At 59.0% G+C, this 17,050-nt stretch overlaps 1 protein-coding gene across 2 annotated transcripts; it reads left to right on the top strand.

Moving 5' to 3' along the window:
• The first annotated feature begins 1,934 nt into the window (after nt 1–1,934).
• C1qtnf6 (C1q and TNF related 6) lies at nt 1,935–12,795 on the top strand. Of its 2 annotated transcripts, none has more exons than XM_013153197.2 (3): nt 1,935–3,642; nt 8,385–8,652; nt 10,479–12,795. In XM_013153197.2, exons 2-3 carry the CDS (start codon nt 8,391–8,393, stop codon nt 11,024–11,026), a joined length of 810 nt encoding a protein of 269 aa, XP_013008651.1. In that variant the 5' UTR covers nt 1,935–3,642; nt 8,385–8,390; the 3' UTR covers nt 11,027–12,795. The 2 variants fall into 2 exon arrangements, with proteins under 2 accessions (XP_013008651.1, XP_003470408.1); XM_003470360.4 differs by lacking the exon at nt 1,935–3,642 and adding an exon at nt 6,106–6,342.
• Nucleotides 12,796–17,050: the final 4,255 nt, after the last annotated feature.

Genomic DNA, 17,050 nt, shown 5'->3' with positions numbered 1-17,050 from the left:
ATCTCATAGAAGAAAGCTGATTGGCTCTAACTGAGTCACGTGAAAGTCCCTTGGGCCAATCATAAAAGAGGTGATTATAGGGAGCTGTGATTGGTAGGTGTAGATCACTATGTCTATTTTTCCAGCCAGAGAGAAAGTGAAGATCTATGACGGACAATCTGACCGGGCCAGTGGGGTGGGGTTAAGTCAAAGTGTGTATGGGCTCACTGCACAGCTGCTTCTGCTGGTGAGAGGTGCGTGCATGTGTGTGGTTTGCACGAGCACAGTGCTGGGAGCATACTGCATACTCAGGACATCTCGGCTGTGAACATGGGCTGGGACACGCGTGTTGAGGGAGGGCAGAGGGACTCCTGGGCTTGGAAGTTACACGGGAGTGGCTGTCTGGGTCCCCAAAGCCCTGCATGCACATACTCACGTGCATCCCTGTCCCACACACGTGCATATTGGCCCTGAATAAACAAGTGTGGGGGCTAGAGGAGTGGCCTAGGAGGACCTGGCTCTGGCACAGGGGCTGGAATATGGGGGTGCAGGCATCTTAGGGCTGCACCGTGAGGGAAGGCTCTGGGGTGAGCTGAGCAGGGAGAGCGGCAGTGCCTGAGTCCTCTCCAGTCATTGAAATGATTCCAACTCAAAGTAAGAGGCCTCACCTTGAACTTGTTGCTCAGACATGGTTGCCAGGCAACAGCCCATGACCACCAGGCCTTGGACCAGGACGCTGTGCGTCAGCATCAGCGACATGGAGAGGAGCTGGGAGTCACGGGCCCTGTGGCTGGGGACACCAAAGCCCCCAGATCTTCGAGAGCTCTTCACCTAGAAGGCACGACAGTGGTCTCTGTCCCACAGGAAGATGATGGCCTGGCCACCACGAGACTCCAGACACAGAAGTAAACTCCCGAGGCAGTGAGAACCCCACACTGTCGTACGAGCAGCCTCTTGGAGTCACTGTCCTGCCAAGACCTTGGGCCACTGCTTGACACTGCCAGCTCCCGTGAGAATCTCAGGGCGTCCACTGCAAGGTTGAAAGCAAGTACCTTAAAAAGCCAGGGACACAAAGTCAGGGGTGCCAGGACCCTGGGCCCGTGCAGCCCTAAACCTCATGTGTGGCCTCTGGCCGTTTATTTCATGTATTTGGCTGTAGCTCAGGTTAATGAAGGTCTTGGAAACAGCCACTGCCTGCCAGGCCCCCGCCCTAGGCCGGGTGGTTCCCTCTGCACCCTCACGAGCGCTGCAGGTGACACTACTTTGGAATCTGTGGGGAGGAATGCAGTGTGCTCTGCAGAGCAAAGTAAAAGGTGCAGGGGACAGAGGTCTGAGCCTGAGTGTGCCCAGCAGAAGGACCTGCATGTGCTAAGGCCCTGAGGTTGAGGTACACAGTGTACGCAGGGGAGACAGGGAGAAGAGAGGCCCATTTGAGGCAGAAGCTGTGTCAGATAGAGCCAGCTAGGCACTTCGGTCCTGTTAGGGACTAGATAGTGTACCTCCAAGTTTGAATGTTGAAATCCTAAGCCCCAAAACCTCAGGATGTGAACTTATTTGGAAGTAGAATATAAGAATCAGGTGTAGATGAGGCCACCCTGTACCCTTAATCCAATATGACTTAGTGTCCTTAGGGAAATGGGAGGGTACAGCTACTCAGGAGCTCAGACAGGAAGATTGCAGGTTCAAGGGCAGCCTTAGCAACTTGGCAAGGTTCTGTCTCAAAATATAATTTTTGGTTGTTGTTTTTGAGACAGGGTCTCATTGTGTAGTGCAGGCTGGCTTTAAACTTGTTCATGTAGCCCTGGCTGGCCTGGAACTCACGGTGATCTTCCTGCCTCAGCCGCCTGAATGTGCACCACCACACCCAACTCAAAAGGGCTGGGGACATAGCTCAGGGACTGGGCGATAGTCTAGCATGTGGGAGGCCCTAGGTCTGATCATTACCAAAAAAATAAGTAGAAGAGAAGACTTTGGATAGTTTGGGTACAGTTACACAAGAAGCCCATGTAGGCATAGAGGTAACGGGGTGACGTTTTCCAGGTCAGGGAATGTCAGAGATTGTCCACAAACTGCTAGAACCAGGACTGACAGGGAACTGATTCCTTAGAAGCTTCTAAGGGAAGCGAGCCAGTGACACTTTGACCTTGGACCTCCAGCTTCCAGGACCAGGACTGTGAGACATCTTTTTGTGTAAGGTGTCCAGCTCGTGTCACTTTATTCAGGCACAGGAAAACCGTTCGCCACCCGCCACCTGGATCCCCAGAAGTCCTGCCGAATCCACTCTTCCCTCCATTGCAGTATTTAAGTGGGTGCAGACATTTGAGTCCTGGCTCATCCGTTTTCTGTTTGAGTTTGAGCATTTAATTAACCTCTCTGCGTCTCTGCTTCCCCTGAGATGAGGGTGAAAGCCAGCGTTCCTGGTCTCAGGAGACCGGCATGAGTTAATATTTGCAAACAGAGCAGCCCAGCGCTGCCCACTGGCCTGTGGAAGCCACCAGACAAGCGCCGGGACCCTTCTGTGGTGCAGAAGGGGATCCCAGGGCACAGCCTGAGTCTGTCCACAGGAAGCTGTGTGCGACCTTCCGGTTCTGACAGCAGCGACTGAAAGGTCCTGTGACTTAGCCAGGGTCACAGCACCGGGACCGGGACCAAGAAGGCTCTTCCCGGCCCCACTTCAGGGTCCATGGTTTAAAAAAAAAAAACCAACTATGAAAATGGGGACCGGATGGACAGAGAGATGCTGGTGTGGGGAGAGCTCTGAGACCACTGCTTATTTTTCTGCTGTGCGTCCTGCAGGGGGCGCTGCGGGACGTTAGCGCCTGTCCCCCAGCTCCGCTCGGCCGGGCTCGACTAGACTTGACTCTCTTCGGCCAATCTCGGATTCTCTCGGCCAGACTCGCCTCTTTTCGGCTATACTCGCCTCTGCTCTCGATTTACATGAGTTCTGGACCCTCAAAGACCTCCCTCGCGTACGAGCAGCTCCAGGCCGTTCCCTAGTAGCTTTGGGTTTCAGGGGTTTAGGGTTGCGGAGCTGCCCACACCCTTGGGGTCAGGAAGAGGGGATCCTCCTGGGGCGGCAGGGAGCTCCGGAGTCTGGCCTGGGGCCCCGCGACTAGAGGATAGGGCTCCTCGCTTTGCGGAGAGCGCTGGGGTGTGGAAGAGGCGGCAAGTGCACAGGGGTGGGGGGAGTCCGTCCCCCTCCCTCCCCCTAATGGGGCGGGGGCTGAGGGTGCAGTGAAGTTAAGGTTAGAGATGGGGTTACCCCTGGCACAGGCTGAGAGTGTGGGGCTCTCCCGGCAGGTGGCGCTCGCGTTTCCCTTTGTTTAGTTTTAAAATTGGTGCTTGACCTTAAAAGATTGGATCTGTGACTGCCCGTCCCACTTTCCATAGCTGACTCCTGGGTCCTCGCGTCACCGTCTTCAGGAGGAGGGATGGTGTGTGTGGCTGGGATCCTGGCCTTGGTAATGTGACTCGGGCTGCCGAGCTGGGTGTTGGCTGTGCTGATGGAGGTCGTGGCAGAAGGGTAGAGGGCATCTTGGAACCCAAGGCTGAGGGGGAGCCGCGCTGAGCGGGTCAATACGGAGCACCCCATTGGCTGTCCACCAGCACACAGTCCTGGCATCCTCCTGTTCATCTGGCCCAGGGGCACCAGAGCTCAGAGGGGTAAGGAATCCTGCTCAAAGTCACACAACTACATGGAGATGGCACTGAGCCATGACCCAGGTTTTCCTGCCCCAGGGCTGGAGCTGTCTCTAACCCACCAGGCTGGTGGAGGAGAGCCTGGAGGGAGGGTGGGAGGGTGGGGGCTTGCTGCTAGCTTTCTGAGGACATCAACAGAGGCTCACAGCTGCAGAGGGGTTGGTCCATGGTTGCTTGGCCCTGTGGCTGAAGGCCTGAGGTGAGGCTGAACAAGGCAGAAAGCATGTGGGGGAACCAGACTGCTCCCCTCGCAGCAGCTGGAAGCCAAGAAAGAGAAGAGAACCAGAGAGGATAGGGCTGGGAGCAAAATGTAGTCCCCAAGAGCATGCACCTAGGTCTCGCCTAAATTCCCATCATCTTCCAGACAGCTGTGGATGAGGTCAGAGCCCTCCTGATGCAGCCTCCTTCCCCAGGGCACCCCCTCTGAACACGGCTGCCGTGGGTGTGAAGCCCTCAGCACTTGAGCTTTAGGAGAACATTTCAGATCCAGGCTGGACAGACCGCGATGGATCCCACATGGAGCAGTTTCCAGGGATGGTGGCAGGGTGGGCGGGAAGTAAGTGTAATAATCCCGTGCCCTGCTTTTGTACCTGCTGTGCCTCCGCCAGCTGCCTGGATGTGGGGAGCGGGTGCGGTTGGGACAGAGGGCCCTTTTCTGGGCCATCGACTGGCTGGGGGCCCAAAGAGCTCCCTTCAAACCTGCAAGTCACGTCCTTCTGGATGGCAGCTTCATCTTCTGTGTACGTAGCATGCTGAGTGTGCACGTGGGGTGCGCACTGCCGGCCACGCAGCTGACCCCGGACACGCCTGCCAGGTTCCCTGGCTGGTTCTCTGGCCCCATCCATCCGTCTTCCCCACTCTCTTTCCTCAGCCTCTCAGCCTCTCAGCGGGCTCAGAAACAGCCAGCGCGGTCCCCGCCCCTGGTGGTGCTGACTCTGCCCTTTTCCCATGGTGGCCTCGGGCATGTAGGAGGGTGGCTCCCCTGCCCTGGCACTGCGCCCTGGGAATGCTGCCCTGGATAGGGCCATGTAGAGGACGTGGACAGTGGTTCCCAGGGCCCAGCCCCTTACTGGCCTATACTTTCTCCTCTGGGTTTCCCCCTGTACGACTGAGCAGACTTGACGGCTCCAACTGTGTACGGGATTGGGGGAGTAGGGCAGGGCCAGAAATCAGCAGAGTCTGGGCTCAGCTTGGGCTCCAGCCTGCTATGTGGGGACCTCGAGCCAAAGTCTTGACCTCGCTGGGCCCCGGTGTCCTGTCTCTATGGGTCAGATGGAGGAATCAGATTAAATCATCTCTTAGGAGCCTTCCAGGCCCGATGCACAGCTGTCTGTTTGTTCCCCAAACAAATAGAAAATTTGGGGGCCAGGGACAGGGATGGTCAAGGACACACAGCCAGGGGCTGTTCCTTCTCTACTGTGCAGTTGTGAGTGGGAACTGGGGTTCAGCCTGCAGAACCCCAGACGTGACATCTGTCCCCCTCTGTTCTCTGTTCTCCTGGACCTCCCTGGCCCAAGCTGTGGCTCCGTGGGTTGGAGGGCACTTCTGTTTGCACCCAGTTCTTTTCTACACCAGTGTGAGCTTGGACAAGTTACTCCGCTGTCCCCTGAGCCTGGCTCCCTCTCCTGAGGCTGAGATAGTGGGTACAAACAACTTTTGGGGACCAGAGGCTCCTGAGAGATGAGACTTGGCCTAGGAAGGGGGTATGCAGTGACTTCTGCGCAGGCGGGTGGCAGAGGGCAGGGGACATTGGAGGACAGGGTCCTGGCTCCAGAAAGCCAGACTGGAGAGTCAGGACTGCAGCCTGTGCTCAGCTTCTCCCCGCCTCCCCAGAAGGAAACTGAGGCGGGGCCCTGCCCAGACCTAGGGGCCCACAGGCTGCTCTCTGGGTGTGTTGGGGGTCAGTTCCCTGGGGGCCTGGATGTAGAGGATCAGGAGGCTGAATAAAAGTGATGACAGAGTTCCGGGCTGAGGAGGAGGACTGGTGTTCACTTGCTGTCCCTCCCTGGCACTGGAGGGGGCTCCTGCCTGTCCCACAGGCATGGCACGTGGATGGTGACAGTGAACTAGGGCCTCGGGGTCTGAAAGGCAGAGATTGGCCGGGCCCCTGGCTAGGGGTGGCAGGGCCAGGATTTGAACCTGGAGCAGGAGGGTGGACGCTGGTGTCCTTGCCCACATCCACACCACGTCTGCCACTCGGCAGAGAGTGCCACTCTGGGTCCCCGGACTGGGAAGTCTCCAGCGCCATCTGCTTTTCCTCAGCAGCTTAGGGGACTCTAGCCCTCTTCCCTGGCTGCCTCAGTTTCCCAGTCCAGACACAGGGCCCCCGGCCGCCTCTCTGCTCTGCCTTCCCAGGCTTTGAATCAAACCCCATGCATCAGACGTTCAAAGAGTTAAGCAGCGGAAATCCCGGGCCCTTAATCTCCAGAGCGGCCTGGCGCAGGGAGGGAGGAAGGGGGGGTGAGGAGGAGGGAATGGGCAGCCAGCTCAGCGCTCCCGCCCCCTCCTCCTCCTCCTCCTCCTCCTCCTCCTCCTCCTGCTCGCTGGGCTGAGGATCAGCCAGGCAGCAACAAGTCACCCTCACGGGCATGGACCCTGGAACCAGCGGCTGCCCAGAGGCCCCGGGTCCGTGAGCCGCTGTGCAGGGAGGCCGCAGGACACAGGGTGAGTGGCAGGAGGCCCCTTGCAGGGCTCGGCCGGCCGAGGGCCTGGGGTCCGAGCCCGGGATCCCTCCCCTCCCTCTTCCTGGGCAGCCTGGCTGCTCTCTGTGGACAGCGCCAGCCCCGCTTCCCTGACTGAACGCTGTCTTACACAGCCCCAGCTGTGGCCACCCCTGCAGGGGCACCAGCCTCTGGATCACAAGGGTCACCCTGCTCCCCACGGAGGACACAGCTCCCCAACAGAGGCAGCAGTGACCCCCGGATAGGCTGGTCCCCACACCCGGTCCCTGCCTGGCACCTCCCCGGGCCAGCCAGCTATGACTGCCCGTGGTGAGGCGGCCTGGCTTCCTGCTTCCTGCCCCTGCTTCTGTGCTGTCCCTCACAGCTTGTGGCTCCCATCAGACGGGACCTGTAGGAAATGGAAATGTCCCCAGACGGTGCCAGCCTGGTGGGGGAGCTCCTGTGCCTTCCCCGGCCCACAGGCATGGAGCAGGGGAGGGAACGGACTCTGTAGTGTTTTTGACAACGTAGGTACTTTCCCTGCGTGTAACCTTCCCAGCTCTCTGGGCACAGAGGTGGTGCGGGGCATCTCGTGAGTACCAAGGCGTTAAGCCACTAGCCTCAGATCACAGCGTGTGTACTTTGGTGTCTGGGTTCTGACTCAGACGTCCATCCCCACTCCTGTCCCCCACCGAGATCACGTCCCCCAGCCGTGGGGAAAGGAGGGGGGACCAGTGCTTTACAAAGCAGAGCTGGCCATAATCCCAGGGGGTGCCAGTCTTTGAGGGTGACCAGCGGACCGGAAGTGGCCCCGAGGCGGGCAGGAGGAACTTGGGAAGGGTCACCGGGAAGGCCAGCTCTGGGGACAGCCTGCCCATCCCCCGGGCCCTCTGGCACCCAGCGCCCGGGCTGAGGGAGACGCCCCCCTCCCGGTACTCAGCCGGCTGGGGGAACATTTCAAAGGGTAATCATCTCACCCCCTCTACCTGTATTAACCACAAAAAAATATTTTTGAATTGTACTAAATGTTAAAGGAGAACAAAAAGGAAATAAACAAAGAAACTCTAGAAGTGTAAAAACCAGTCTGGTTTCAGAAGCGAGTTTCTGATCTGTGATCACTGGGTGACAACAGCCCCGGGGCTGCCACCATCTCAGAGGCTCCCTGCGGGGCTTCCTGCCCACCTCACCCACCCCGGTCTGCCCCTTCGCTGGAGTCCAGGCCACCGAACTTAGATCCCTCGGGGCCAACAGTCAGAGGCAGATCCTCACCGGCCCTTGGGCTTCCCTGATCCTTTTGAATTTTCCACACCTCCTTGTCTTGCCCTTAATTCCAAATGACCTCTCGGTGGCCGATTGGGAGGTCTGTGGTGGTTGACACAGTCCCCCTCCAGTGACTTCACTCAGACTTCGGTGCCAGGTTTGTTGGTAACATTGGGTTGTGCAGGTTGTTGACTACACAAAGGTGCTAAAGGCTGACACCAGCCTTTGCCAAGCCGCACACCCTCCAGAGGGGACTTGTTTCTTGCCTGCCCAGCGAGGCAACGCCTTCTCTTCCCGCAGAGGTGCTGCCGGGGCTAGAGTGGACTGCGGTTCGTGACCAGTACGTTTCCCCAGTATCTCAAGGCTGTGTTGACCCTGTTGTCACCCACGCGCCCCACAGGGTCCCCTCTTGTGGCACGTGTCCCAGATGCTAGATCTGACCAGCCCTCCTGTCTCCTCTGTCAGAACGCGGGTGCTCCTGGCCCGAGCAGGGAGGCTCTGCATGTCCCCTCTCCCGAGAACGAGACTGCAGACCCTGGACTGATGTCCAGGTGGCCCAGCTCCCCCTGCCAGCCCGGGGCCCATGTTCTCATCTGTGCAGCCACCTTAGTTGTCCTCATGGCCCTGGCACCTCCCTACCCACCCCAGCCCAACCTCCCGAGCCCCTTGTCTTCTTTGTGGCCCTGGGCACCCTCAGGGCCCTTGCCAGCCAAGCAGGGGTCCTAAGCGCGGATTTCCTGGAGACCAGGAGTGAAGTGCACTTGCTGGGTCCCTTCCGTGTTCCAGGCCACCATGGAGATGACCAGCCCGCGTCTCCTCTGGGCAGCGCTGCTGCTACCTCTCGTGGTGTCTGGGGTCCCCGCAGAGGAGCCCACCTCTGGGGAAGTCGTGGACCCCAGCCTTCCCGGCGGCTGCCGACGGTGCTGTGACTCGGAGGACGGTGACTCGGAGGACGCACTGGCCCCGGCTGATGCTTCGGTGGTGGCCCCTCCATCCGCCCTGCCCTACATCGTGCCCGAGGTCAGGCCCTACATTAACATCACCATCCTGAAGGGTGAGTCCCATGAGGCAGGCTGGGGCCGGAGGAGCCCTGGGACAGGCAGGCCGCCTAGCCTGATGACGCCAGTGTTGGTGTCCTCTGGGGATGGGAAGGTGGGTGCGTGAGGGGGTGGAGGCCTACGGTGGGGAGAGGGGGACTTCCAGGCTGGGGTATGGCAGGTGCCAAAACCCTGGGGCAGGCGGGGGTGCTAAAGAAGCAGGGGGAGAAGGGACGGGGCCCATGCTCTCGCCACAGCTGCCATCGGATCAGGGCTCGGGCTTCTGCGGGTGGGACCAGGGAGAGTTGGAGCTGAGACGGGCCTGACCTACGTAGGGTTCAGAGGGACCTTTCCAGTGCCACATGCAGAATGGAGAGCAGGGCCAGAGGCAGGGATGGGCAGCAGCGGAGAGCCCACTGGGGTCCCCTGCCCTGTGATATCAGCTGTTTGAAGGGGGCTGGGACGGTGACAGCTGTGGCCAAGTGCCTGAGGTCTTCGGCATCTGTCTTTGCTCACACTGACCCCATAAGGTCGCCACTCCTCCCACTTTGCAGATGGGAAAACTGAGTCTCCCACTGGGGAGGAACTCTCCTTGAATCATACATCAGGGACAGAGCAGGACTTGTTCCTGAGGTTCCACAAGGCCACTGTGGCTGGGGTCTGAGATTCCCCGCCCCATTCTCGTTTCCTGGGGGACAGCTCCCTTCCGGCCATCCCTCTTCATGCGCCCACACTTTGTCGGTCAGCGCTGCGCTGAGGTTGGAGGCGCCTGTGTGCTAATACTGCTTCCCTAGCTGTCTGCCCCCAAGCCCCACGCCACTGCATGCTGGACGTGGCCAGTTTGTGGTGACAGGAGGCCCCGGGTGGGCCCCAGCCCCGGCTCCTCACCCATGGGTCAGGCTGGTCCCCTCTTCCCGGGTCTTCTGCCCTGCTCTGTACCCTCCTCCCTCCTCTGAGCAGGGGCAGAGTGGGTGTCCTGCGAACTGTGAAGTGCGGTGCACACGTCAGGCCGTTCTCCCACGCACAGGCTGGGGGGCACTGACCTCGATGGAGCCTGGGACCCCTCTGGCCCCCTTCTCCTCCAAGGGCCTGCATCCCCTCGCTGTTCCTCTCCCCACCCTGTCACAACGTGCCACAGGTGTGACTCCAGGCTCCGCGTCAGGCTCACAGAAGTGTGTTCAGGGTCAGCCTCGAGCGAGACCCAGCAGGAACACCTGCCTAGAGACTTGGGGACCCGGTTAGGGGCTGCCAGCGCCCTGGATGGATGGGGACGGCCTGGCAGTGCTGCCAGGAAGGCACGTGGGTGCTCGGGGTGAGGTAGGCGCTGTGGTCTGGGGCTGGGAGGTTTACATGGTCGTGGAGACGACCTGCAGTGTGCAGCCCTAGGCTCCTAGGTCGCCTGTTAGCGACTGCGTTAGAATGGAAAGCTTTGCCCGAGTTTGAAGGTTAGAAACAGGAGGCCCGGTTGATAATGTTCTTTCCTTGAGGTTAGAAGGCCGAGCTGACAGTATGGGAAGAAAAGCATGGACCCATTTTACAGCTTTCCCGTCCTTAAGGCTCTTAGAAGCTTAGGGGTGAGAAACCCGAGGGGAGAGAACACGTCTAAGGTGAAGCAAGCATCGGACCCTTTGAGTCTAGAATCTGCAGTTGTCTTAGTAGTACAATCTAAAAATTGCGACTTTGTCTCCTTTGGACCTGTCTTTATTGCTTCTACTCAGAGGGATGTTTGGGGAAGTGATGGCTGGCGCACAGTAGGTGCCCAGGTGGGGACAGAGCCCCCCAAAACCGAGTGCCTGGCACTGGCTCAGCTGTCTGCCCTGACTTCTCCCTTCTGTCCCCACAGGTGACAAAGGAGACCGAGGCCTGCCTGGCACCCCAGGGAAGCTGGGCAAAGAGGGCTCCCGAGGGGACCGGGGCCCGCAGGGCATCAAGGGTGCCAAGGGCCAGGCGGGCAGCCCGGGCAGCCCGTGTCGCACGCGCTCCTCGGCCTTCTCGGTGGGCCGCAAGGCGGCCCTGCACAGCAGCGAGGACTTCCAGCCGCTGCTCTTCGACACCGTCTTCGTGAACCCCGACGGGCACTTCGACATGGCCGCCGGCCAGTTCGTGGCACCCCTGCGCGGCCTCTACTTCTTCAGCCTCAACGTGCACAGCTGGAACTTCAAGGAGACCTACGTGCACGTGGTGCACAACGGGGCGGCCGCCGTCATCCTGTACGCGCAGCCCAGCGACCGCAGCATCATGCAGAGCCAGAGCGTGATGCTGGCCCTGGCGCCCGGTGACCGCGTCTGGGTGCGGCTCTTCAAGCGGGAGCGTGAGAATGCCGTGTACAGCGACGATGTGGACACCTACATCACCTTCAGCGGCCACCTCATCAAGCCCGAGGATGACTGAGCGCTGCTGGGCACCCGGGGGACTCAGGAGCCTCGCAGGCTGGCCTGGCCCCCTGGCAGGTGGGGACCGCCCAGCGCCAAGTCCCCGGTCGGCTTCTGCCCTTCTCGCCTCTCTGGCATTTATTCCCAGGAACTTTCTAACCTCTGCACTCTAGAACTTTCCTAGACTCACAGCCCAGCCCTCACACTTGATGTGTGCCTCTGTCTCCTGAGGATCTTGGAAAATTGCAGATCTTGATCCAGCTGGTCTGGAGTGGGCCCCAGAATTCTGCATTTCTGAGAAGTTCCTAAGTGGTGCTGAGATTACGGGTCTGTGGACCATACTCCAGTACTTCATTCTGGTACTTGCTGAATATTCTAGATTTTTCAGAATATTCTAGTATATTCTAGACCCATCAGAACATTCTAGACCATTCTAGAATGGTCTAGAACATTCAATGATCTTTTGAACATTCTAGTATGTCCTGGATATTCTAGAATGCTATTATCCAAATATTCTGGAATCATCTAGTCACTGTAAGATTCTCCTGCCATCCTCAAATTCTCTCATCACTGCAGGACTCTCCTCCCTATTCTCTTTGCCTTTTCCTTCCTCTCTTACTTCTCTTTTTACCTCCATCCCTGCAGCGACTATTCATTTTATTCATTCATCAAACACTGAGCCCATGCTTAGTCCCAGGAAAGCAGAGGCAAATCAGACACAGTGCACCTTGTACTGCCCGTGGTGAGCACCCAGCCCAGCCTGGGTGGGGATGGGGCAGACACTAATGAATACTCAAATTTGAATCCAGACCCAGAGAACATGCAGGGCTCTCCTCAGACAGGCCCGTGCTCTGGGCGCTCAGGTGCTTCATTTTCCCATGCCCCTGGTGCACAGGGTCCCCAAGTGGGGTGCTTCTCCCTCCACATGCCACCTTCCTGCTCAGCACCCATCATGAAAGCCACCCCAGAGGAGCCTGGGACAGGCCCAGGGTCCTGTGGGAGACAACTCAGGAGTTTGGGAGCACGTGGGGACAAAAGCAGCCCCGGGATGGAGCCCAGACTCCTAGTGGCCCGCAGGGCTGACTGTGGCCCGCTGGGACTCTGGGCTTCCCCGCCACACCTCTCCCATCCATCCACCCCTGGGCTTGCCAGGGCCTTGCTCAGCCTCTCACTAAAGGCGTCTGTCAGGCATGGGTTCTCGGTGCTGTCAGACAGGACGCCTGTCCCCGGTGCTCTCTGGCCTCCCAGGCCCCTCTCACCAGCCCAGTGCCCCGACTTGCCAGCCTGTCTCAGGGTGCTAAGGCTGGGCAGGCGGCTTCTGCCACGGTGGCCTTTGTGGTGGTGCTGCCCTGACAGATGCGGTGGGCAGTGGTCCAGGACAGGAGGTGTAGCCTGGGAATCCTCTGCAGGTCTGTGGGGTGACATGGGCCGTGCTCAGGTCACTGGGAGGCCTCCCCTATGCTGCGTTGGTAAGCAAGGTCCTGGGAGAGGTCTCTGCCCTCCTTTCCTGGGCTGTGTGGCCTGGTGGCCACCAGTCTTTCTCTGTCTCCCCGGGGGCCTGGTCCTCAGTCCAGAGAGGGCCACAGCCTCTGGCCATTGGTGCTTTTGCAGACTCTGGGGCAGAGGTGGCCTTGGGCCACTCTCTGGTGCTCACAGCCAGGGCCACGTGGCAGGGTGATGGAAACAGCCTGCCACGTGCCACGAAGGCTGGTGCTACGGGCCCCGCTCTGCTGACCACACTCTGTCCTGCTCGTCCCTGTGATTAAAGGATGCTGTGTCCCCTCATGATTCAGGTGGCTGCTGTCTGCTTTGTGTCCCAGACTCACCCTGGGAGTATGCTGGGGCTGGGGACAGACCTGGGGTTCACTCTGTGTGTTTCCCCCCTGCAAAGAGGACCCCTTCCCCTCCCAGTCCCTCACATGGCCACTGGGCCCTGGGGTTAGTGGAACCAGCTCGGAGACTGCTGTGACCCAGGCACAGCTGGCATCTCTGAGCCTCCATTTTCTGGTCTGTGAAAGGGGGCTGTAGACAACAGGGTAAGGCGGGATTGCCAGGGAACCCGCACTGCAGTTCACATGGGTCTCTTGGCAGGGTGGCTCTCTGGACTCACATGGGGCCACACACACACATGCATTTGAACTCATGCACCTCGATGCCCCCCAGGGACAGCATGTGGCCTCTGGCTCTGCTCTTCATGGCCGTTTCTGTTTGGTGGCTTTCTGACAATTATGCAGAAGAATTGTGCCATAGAGAACCTTCTATCTGCAATGGCCTCAGTCAAGCCCAGCGGTCATAGACCTGGGCTCCAGTTGCTGGAGTCCAGTTGGCCGGGGAGGAAGGTTCCCGGTACACCTGGACGTTTCTCAGTGGTCTCTGCAGAGACCCTACTGTTGGAGCCACTGGGGAGCCATCTCACAGGTGCTGTGGCTGGGCTGTGTTTGCCCTCAGCTCAGACCCTGGTCCTGGTGGAGATGATGGCCCTGGCCAGCCAGGAGCCTCTTGTCCTGTGAATTCCCCGGGACTGGTGCTTGACTGATTGTGGAGGCAGCAAAGCTTTGAAGCTTCCGGCTGGTCACCTGCAGGAGGACCCCGGTTCCTCCCTTGCAAACCAAAGCTGAGGCTGGCAGGCATTTCCAGGTCGTGTTAGTCGGGGGAGGGGGAGCACACTGGCACCACATGCCCCACCCTGTCTTCCCATTTGGCATCTGCACGCCAGACCTGGCTGCCTATGAATGCTGCTGGTGAGCCTTCGTGAGGCAGGTCACCTAGGGCCAGGGCAGGACTCATGGCAGGAGGGGCCAGGCTGTTGTCCAGAAGGACGCAGGATGTCTGGAAAGAAAAACTGGGCGGACAGTGGAGGTCTGGGCGTGTGGAGGGGCCGTGTTCTCACTGGCCTTGGAAGCCAGGGAGAGATTTGACAGCGGAGGGGAAGGAGGGGGCAGCGAGCTGGGGTGCAGCACGGGCGGAGGGTCTGTCTGTCGGCTCTGTTACCCCTATAAGACTTCACTGTGACCTGGGAAGGGCAGAGGCTTGGGGATCCGGAGGTGGCCTCTGTCCTGGCTCTGCCTGGGGTCCTCGTTTGGTTGGTGCATGCTAGTTAACTTATTAAGGTTCGCCCACCCCCACTTTGCTCTCTACCTATAGCATCAGACTGAAGATCTTTCCCCCTTACCCTAAGATGACGCTGACTCCACTGAGGGAGCAGGGGAAAGTGGGAGAATTGGAGGAAAAATTAGCCCTGATTGTGCCAGAAACTATACAGCGCCTGTGACGGGAGCTTGGGGAGTTAGCAGTGACCAGTGCTCATGTTCCGGGGCGGGCTCTGGAGCCAGTTCCAGGGCTCTGACCTGGACCCCCTTCCCTTCCCTCTGCTCCCAGCTCAAGCTCCACCTTGTGACCACACGGAGGGTAATCTGGGCTTGTCACTGTCTACGCGGGAGTTGATTTTGCTCTGGTCAAGGATGGGCTGTGACAGCCATCCTGTGCATGAGCGGCACAGACCCTTGGTGGGCACTCCTCAGTCAGCTGGATGAATGACTCTGGGGACCTGGAGCCGGGGAAGCTGGAAGCAGGATCCTTGGCCAGGGGCAGAAGGGCTATGACTTGCCCCTCCCGCGCAGCCCTGCCTGGCAGCCCCTCATGGTAGCCACAGGCTGCCACGTGTGCATCTGGAGGATGGGGAGAAAGAGGCAGAGATTCCACAGGAGCAGGCCCAGATGCAGAGCACATTGTGGGTGGGGCCCAGCAGGGCGAGCTGGAGCCAGCCGAGGCCTTGGGAGCCAGAGAGGAAGGAGGGATTTCCAGGACACGAGTCAAGAGTTCAGAGGGCTGTGCAGACCTGGCTGTGGGGCAGCTGGCCTCTAAGCTGGCAGGGAGGCTGGGCACCCAGCCCTGGGCAGCAGGCGTGGAGGAGGAGCCTTTGGCGGTCCAGGCACATGGGGGTGACCCTCTCAGGCCAGCAGCAGGGGGAGATGGGCAGATCAGCCCTCGTGTCCTGGTGGGTGGCTGGCTGTCACCGGCTGACTGCCAGTGATGGGCTGATGCCACATGCCGGGGTGTGTGAGACACAGAGCCTGCTTGCTTCTTTGGCTGATCCATTTCCATGAGGTGCTTTCGTCTGCTGAAGTGGAAGAGATGTGCTTTGGTCCAGCTGGGGCTCCTCCCTGCACACTCCTGCCCTGGCTCTCATGCCCCTCCCTGGAGGCAGGCAGAGCCCCACTGCACCCCGCGGCCGTGCATCCTCTGCCTGGCTCTGCAGTGTCTGGTCTACTGGGGCTCCGGGTCACTCTGTACCTGCTTCATCCTGTTTACCCACAGAGCCCCCAGCTCCTTTGCCTCTTGGAACTCCCAAGTCCCTTTGGCACATGTTATGTCCTCTGGAGAGCCACCTGAGCCTTCCCCATTGCTTGAATACACTATGGGGACATTCCTTCCCCAGGGTCCTGCCCAGGAAAGGGAGAGTGGCCCCTCTGCACCTCACATGCTCCAAACCCTCAGGGGTCTTCTCTGTGGCTCTCCACTGGGCTCAACTTGGGATAGAGCGAACAGGATCACTTTAGCCAGGAGCCCCCTCGCACTTTCCTTTCATCCCCTCTGTTTCTCCCTGAGTGGGGAACATTGTGTGTGGGGGCCTCCCTCATGCTCTGTGCTGGGCTCCTGTTGATTGGAAATGTAAGAGCCTATGGTGCCCCTTCCTCCCATTTTCTGCCACACAGCCCTTCTGTACTTGTTCACATGCTTTTGGGTGCACAAACACATGACAGCAAAAGAGGAAAATGATCTTGCTATAATCGCAGCACTTGGGAGGCTGAGGCAGGAGGATCTCAGTGAATTCAAGGCCAGCTTAGGCTACATAATGAGTTCCCCTGAGCTGCACAGTGAAAACCTGTTTCAAAAATAAAAAACCAAAAACAAACAAAAAACTCCAAACAGGACAGCCACAAGGTGGTGGGCAGAGATTGCTGTTTGGGTTTCAGGTGTCACCTCCAGGCATGATAAGCACCAGAGAAAGCATGGGAAATGACTTGTCTGGCAGCTGCTACTCACTTCTCATTGGCCAGAACTGGTCACATGACAGTGCTTACCCTAACTTCTGGCAAGGAGCAAAGGATGATGGGAAGGGAGATTATCCAAAGGGCTGGCCTCCATCCCTTCAGTCAAATTGAAGTCTCCCCAGGAGGAGGGGACTGGGAAGAAACTGAAAAGTGCACCCCAGTGTGGCAGCAGCACTAATGTCACCACCTCTGAGACCCTTCAGCATCACCCCCCTGAGCCAGCACCCGTGGTTAGGGGTTGGTTTTTAGCAGAGGCGGCTGGAGGTGCTGCCTGAGTTGGCTTCTGGCTGAGCACCAGGGGGATGGATAGGTCTCTTGGGTCTCTTGACTTTGCCCAGTCTCCTCATTGCAGAGTAGTGTTGCTGGGAGGATTTTGTTTTTATCTTTTTTTTTTTGAGAAGGGGTCTCCCTACATAGTTTGGGCTGGCCTTTAACTCAACATGTAGCCCAAACAGGCCTCAAATTTGAGGCAGTCCTCCTGCTTCAGCTTCCCGAGTGCCAGGGCCACAGGCGTGCACCACCACACCGGCTGGAGATGGGCCTGTGGTAGGTGCTGATACCTGCACAGCGGAGCTGGGTTAAGTGTTGAGTGACAGTGTAAGGCGGGTCCTTCACTTAGTCCTTTTGCAGGAGGAGGCGCTGTGAAGGACAGAGACCCGCCAGCTCCCCTTCCTCAGGTGTCAGCTGTCCCTCTGGACACCTGTCAGGGACTCAGCACTGGGCCAGGCACAGGGGACAAAGCAGTGAGCAAAACCCACACAGTCCCCAGTGGCTTGTGGTCTGGTGGGGGGAGGGACAGTGCACGGACAGGGTCACCGTGGCCTTCGCCGTGGAGTCAGAGCTGCCTCGAGCAATGGGGGTGTGAACGTGGGAGAGACAGGTGGGGACAGGGTTCCACTGAGCCCGAGCCACAGGAAGCAGCACACAGGCAGAGGGCTGCCGAGCCATGGGCAGGGCTCCATCCCGGAGTCTCCTGGGCCTTGGGCCTG

The sequence above is a fragment of the Cavia porcellus genome, unplaced genomic scaffold, assembly GCF_034190915.1.
Source record: "Cavia porcellus strain 051 isolate PalLab524CR breed Dunkin Hartley unplaced genomic scaffold, mCavPor4.1 scaffold_27, whole genome shotgun sequence".
NCBI lineage: Eukaryota > Metazoa > Chordata > Mammalia > Rodentia > Caviidae > Cavia > Cavia porcellus.
The sequence above is the reverse complement of the archived record's forward strand: the minus strand, read 5'-3'. Positions and strand labels throughout refer to the sequence as shown.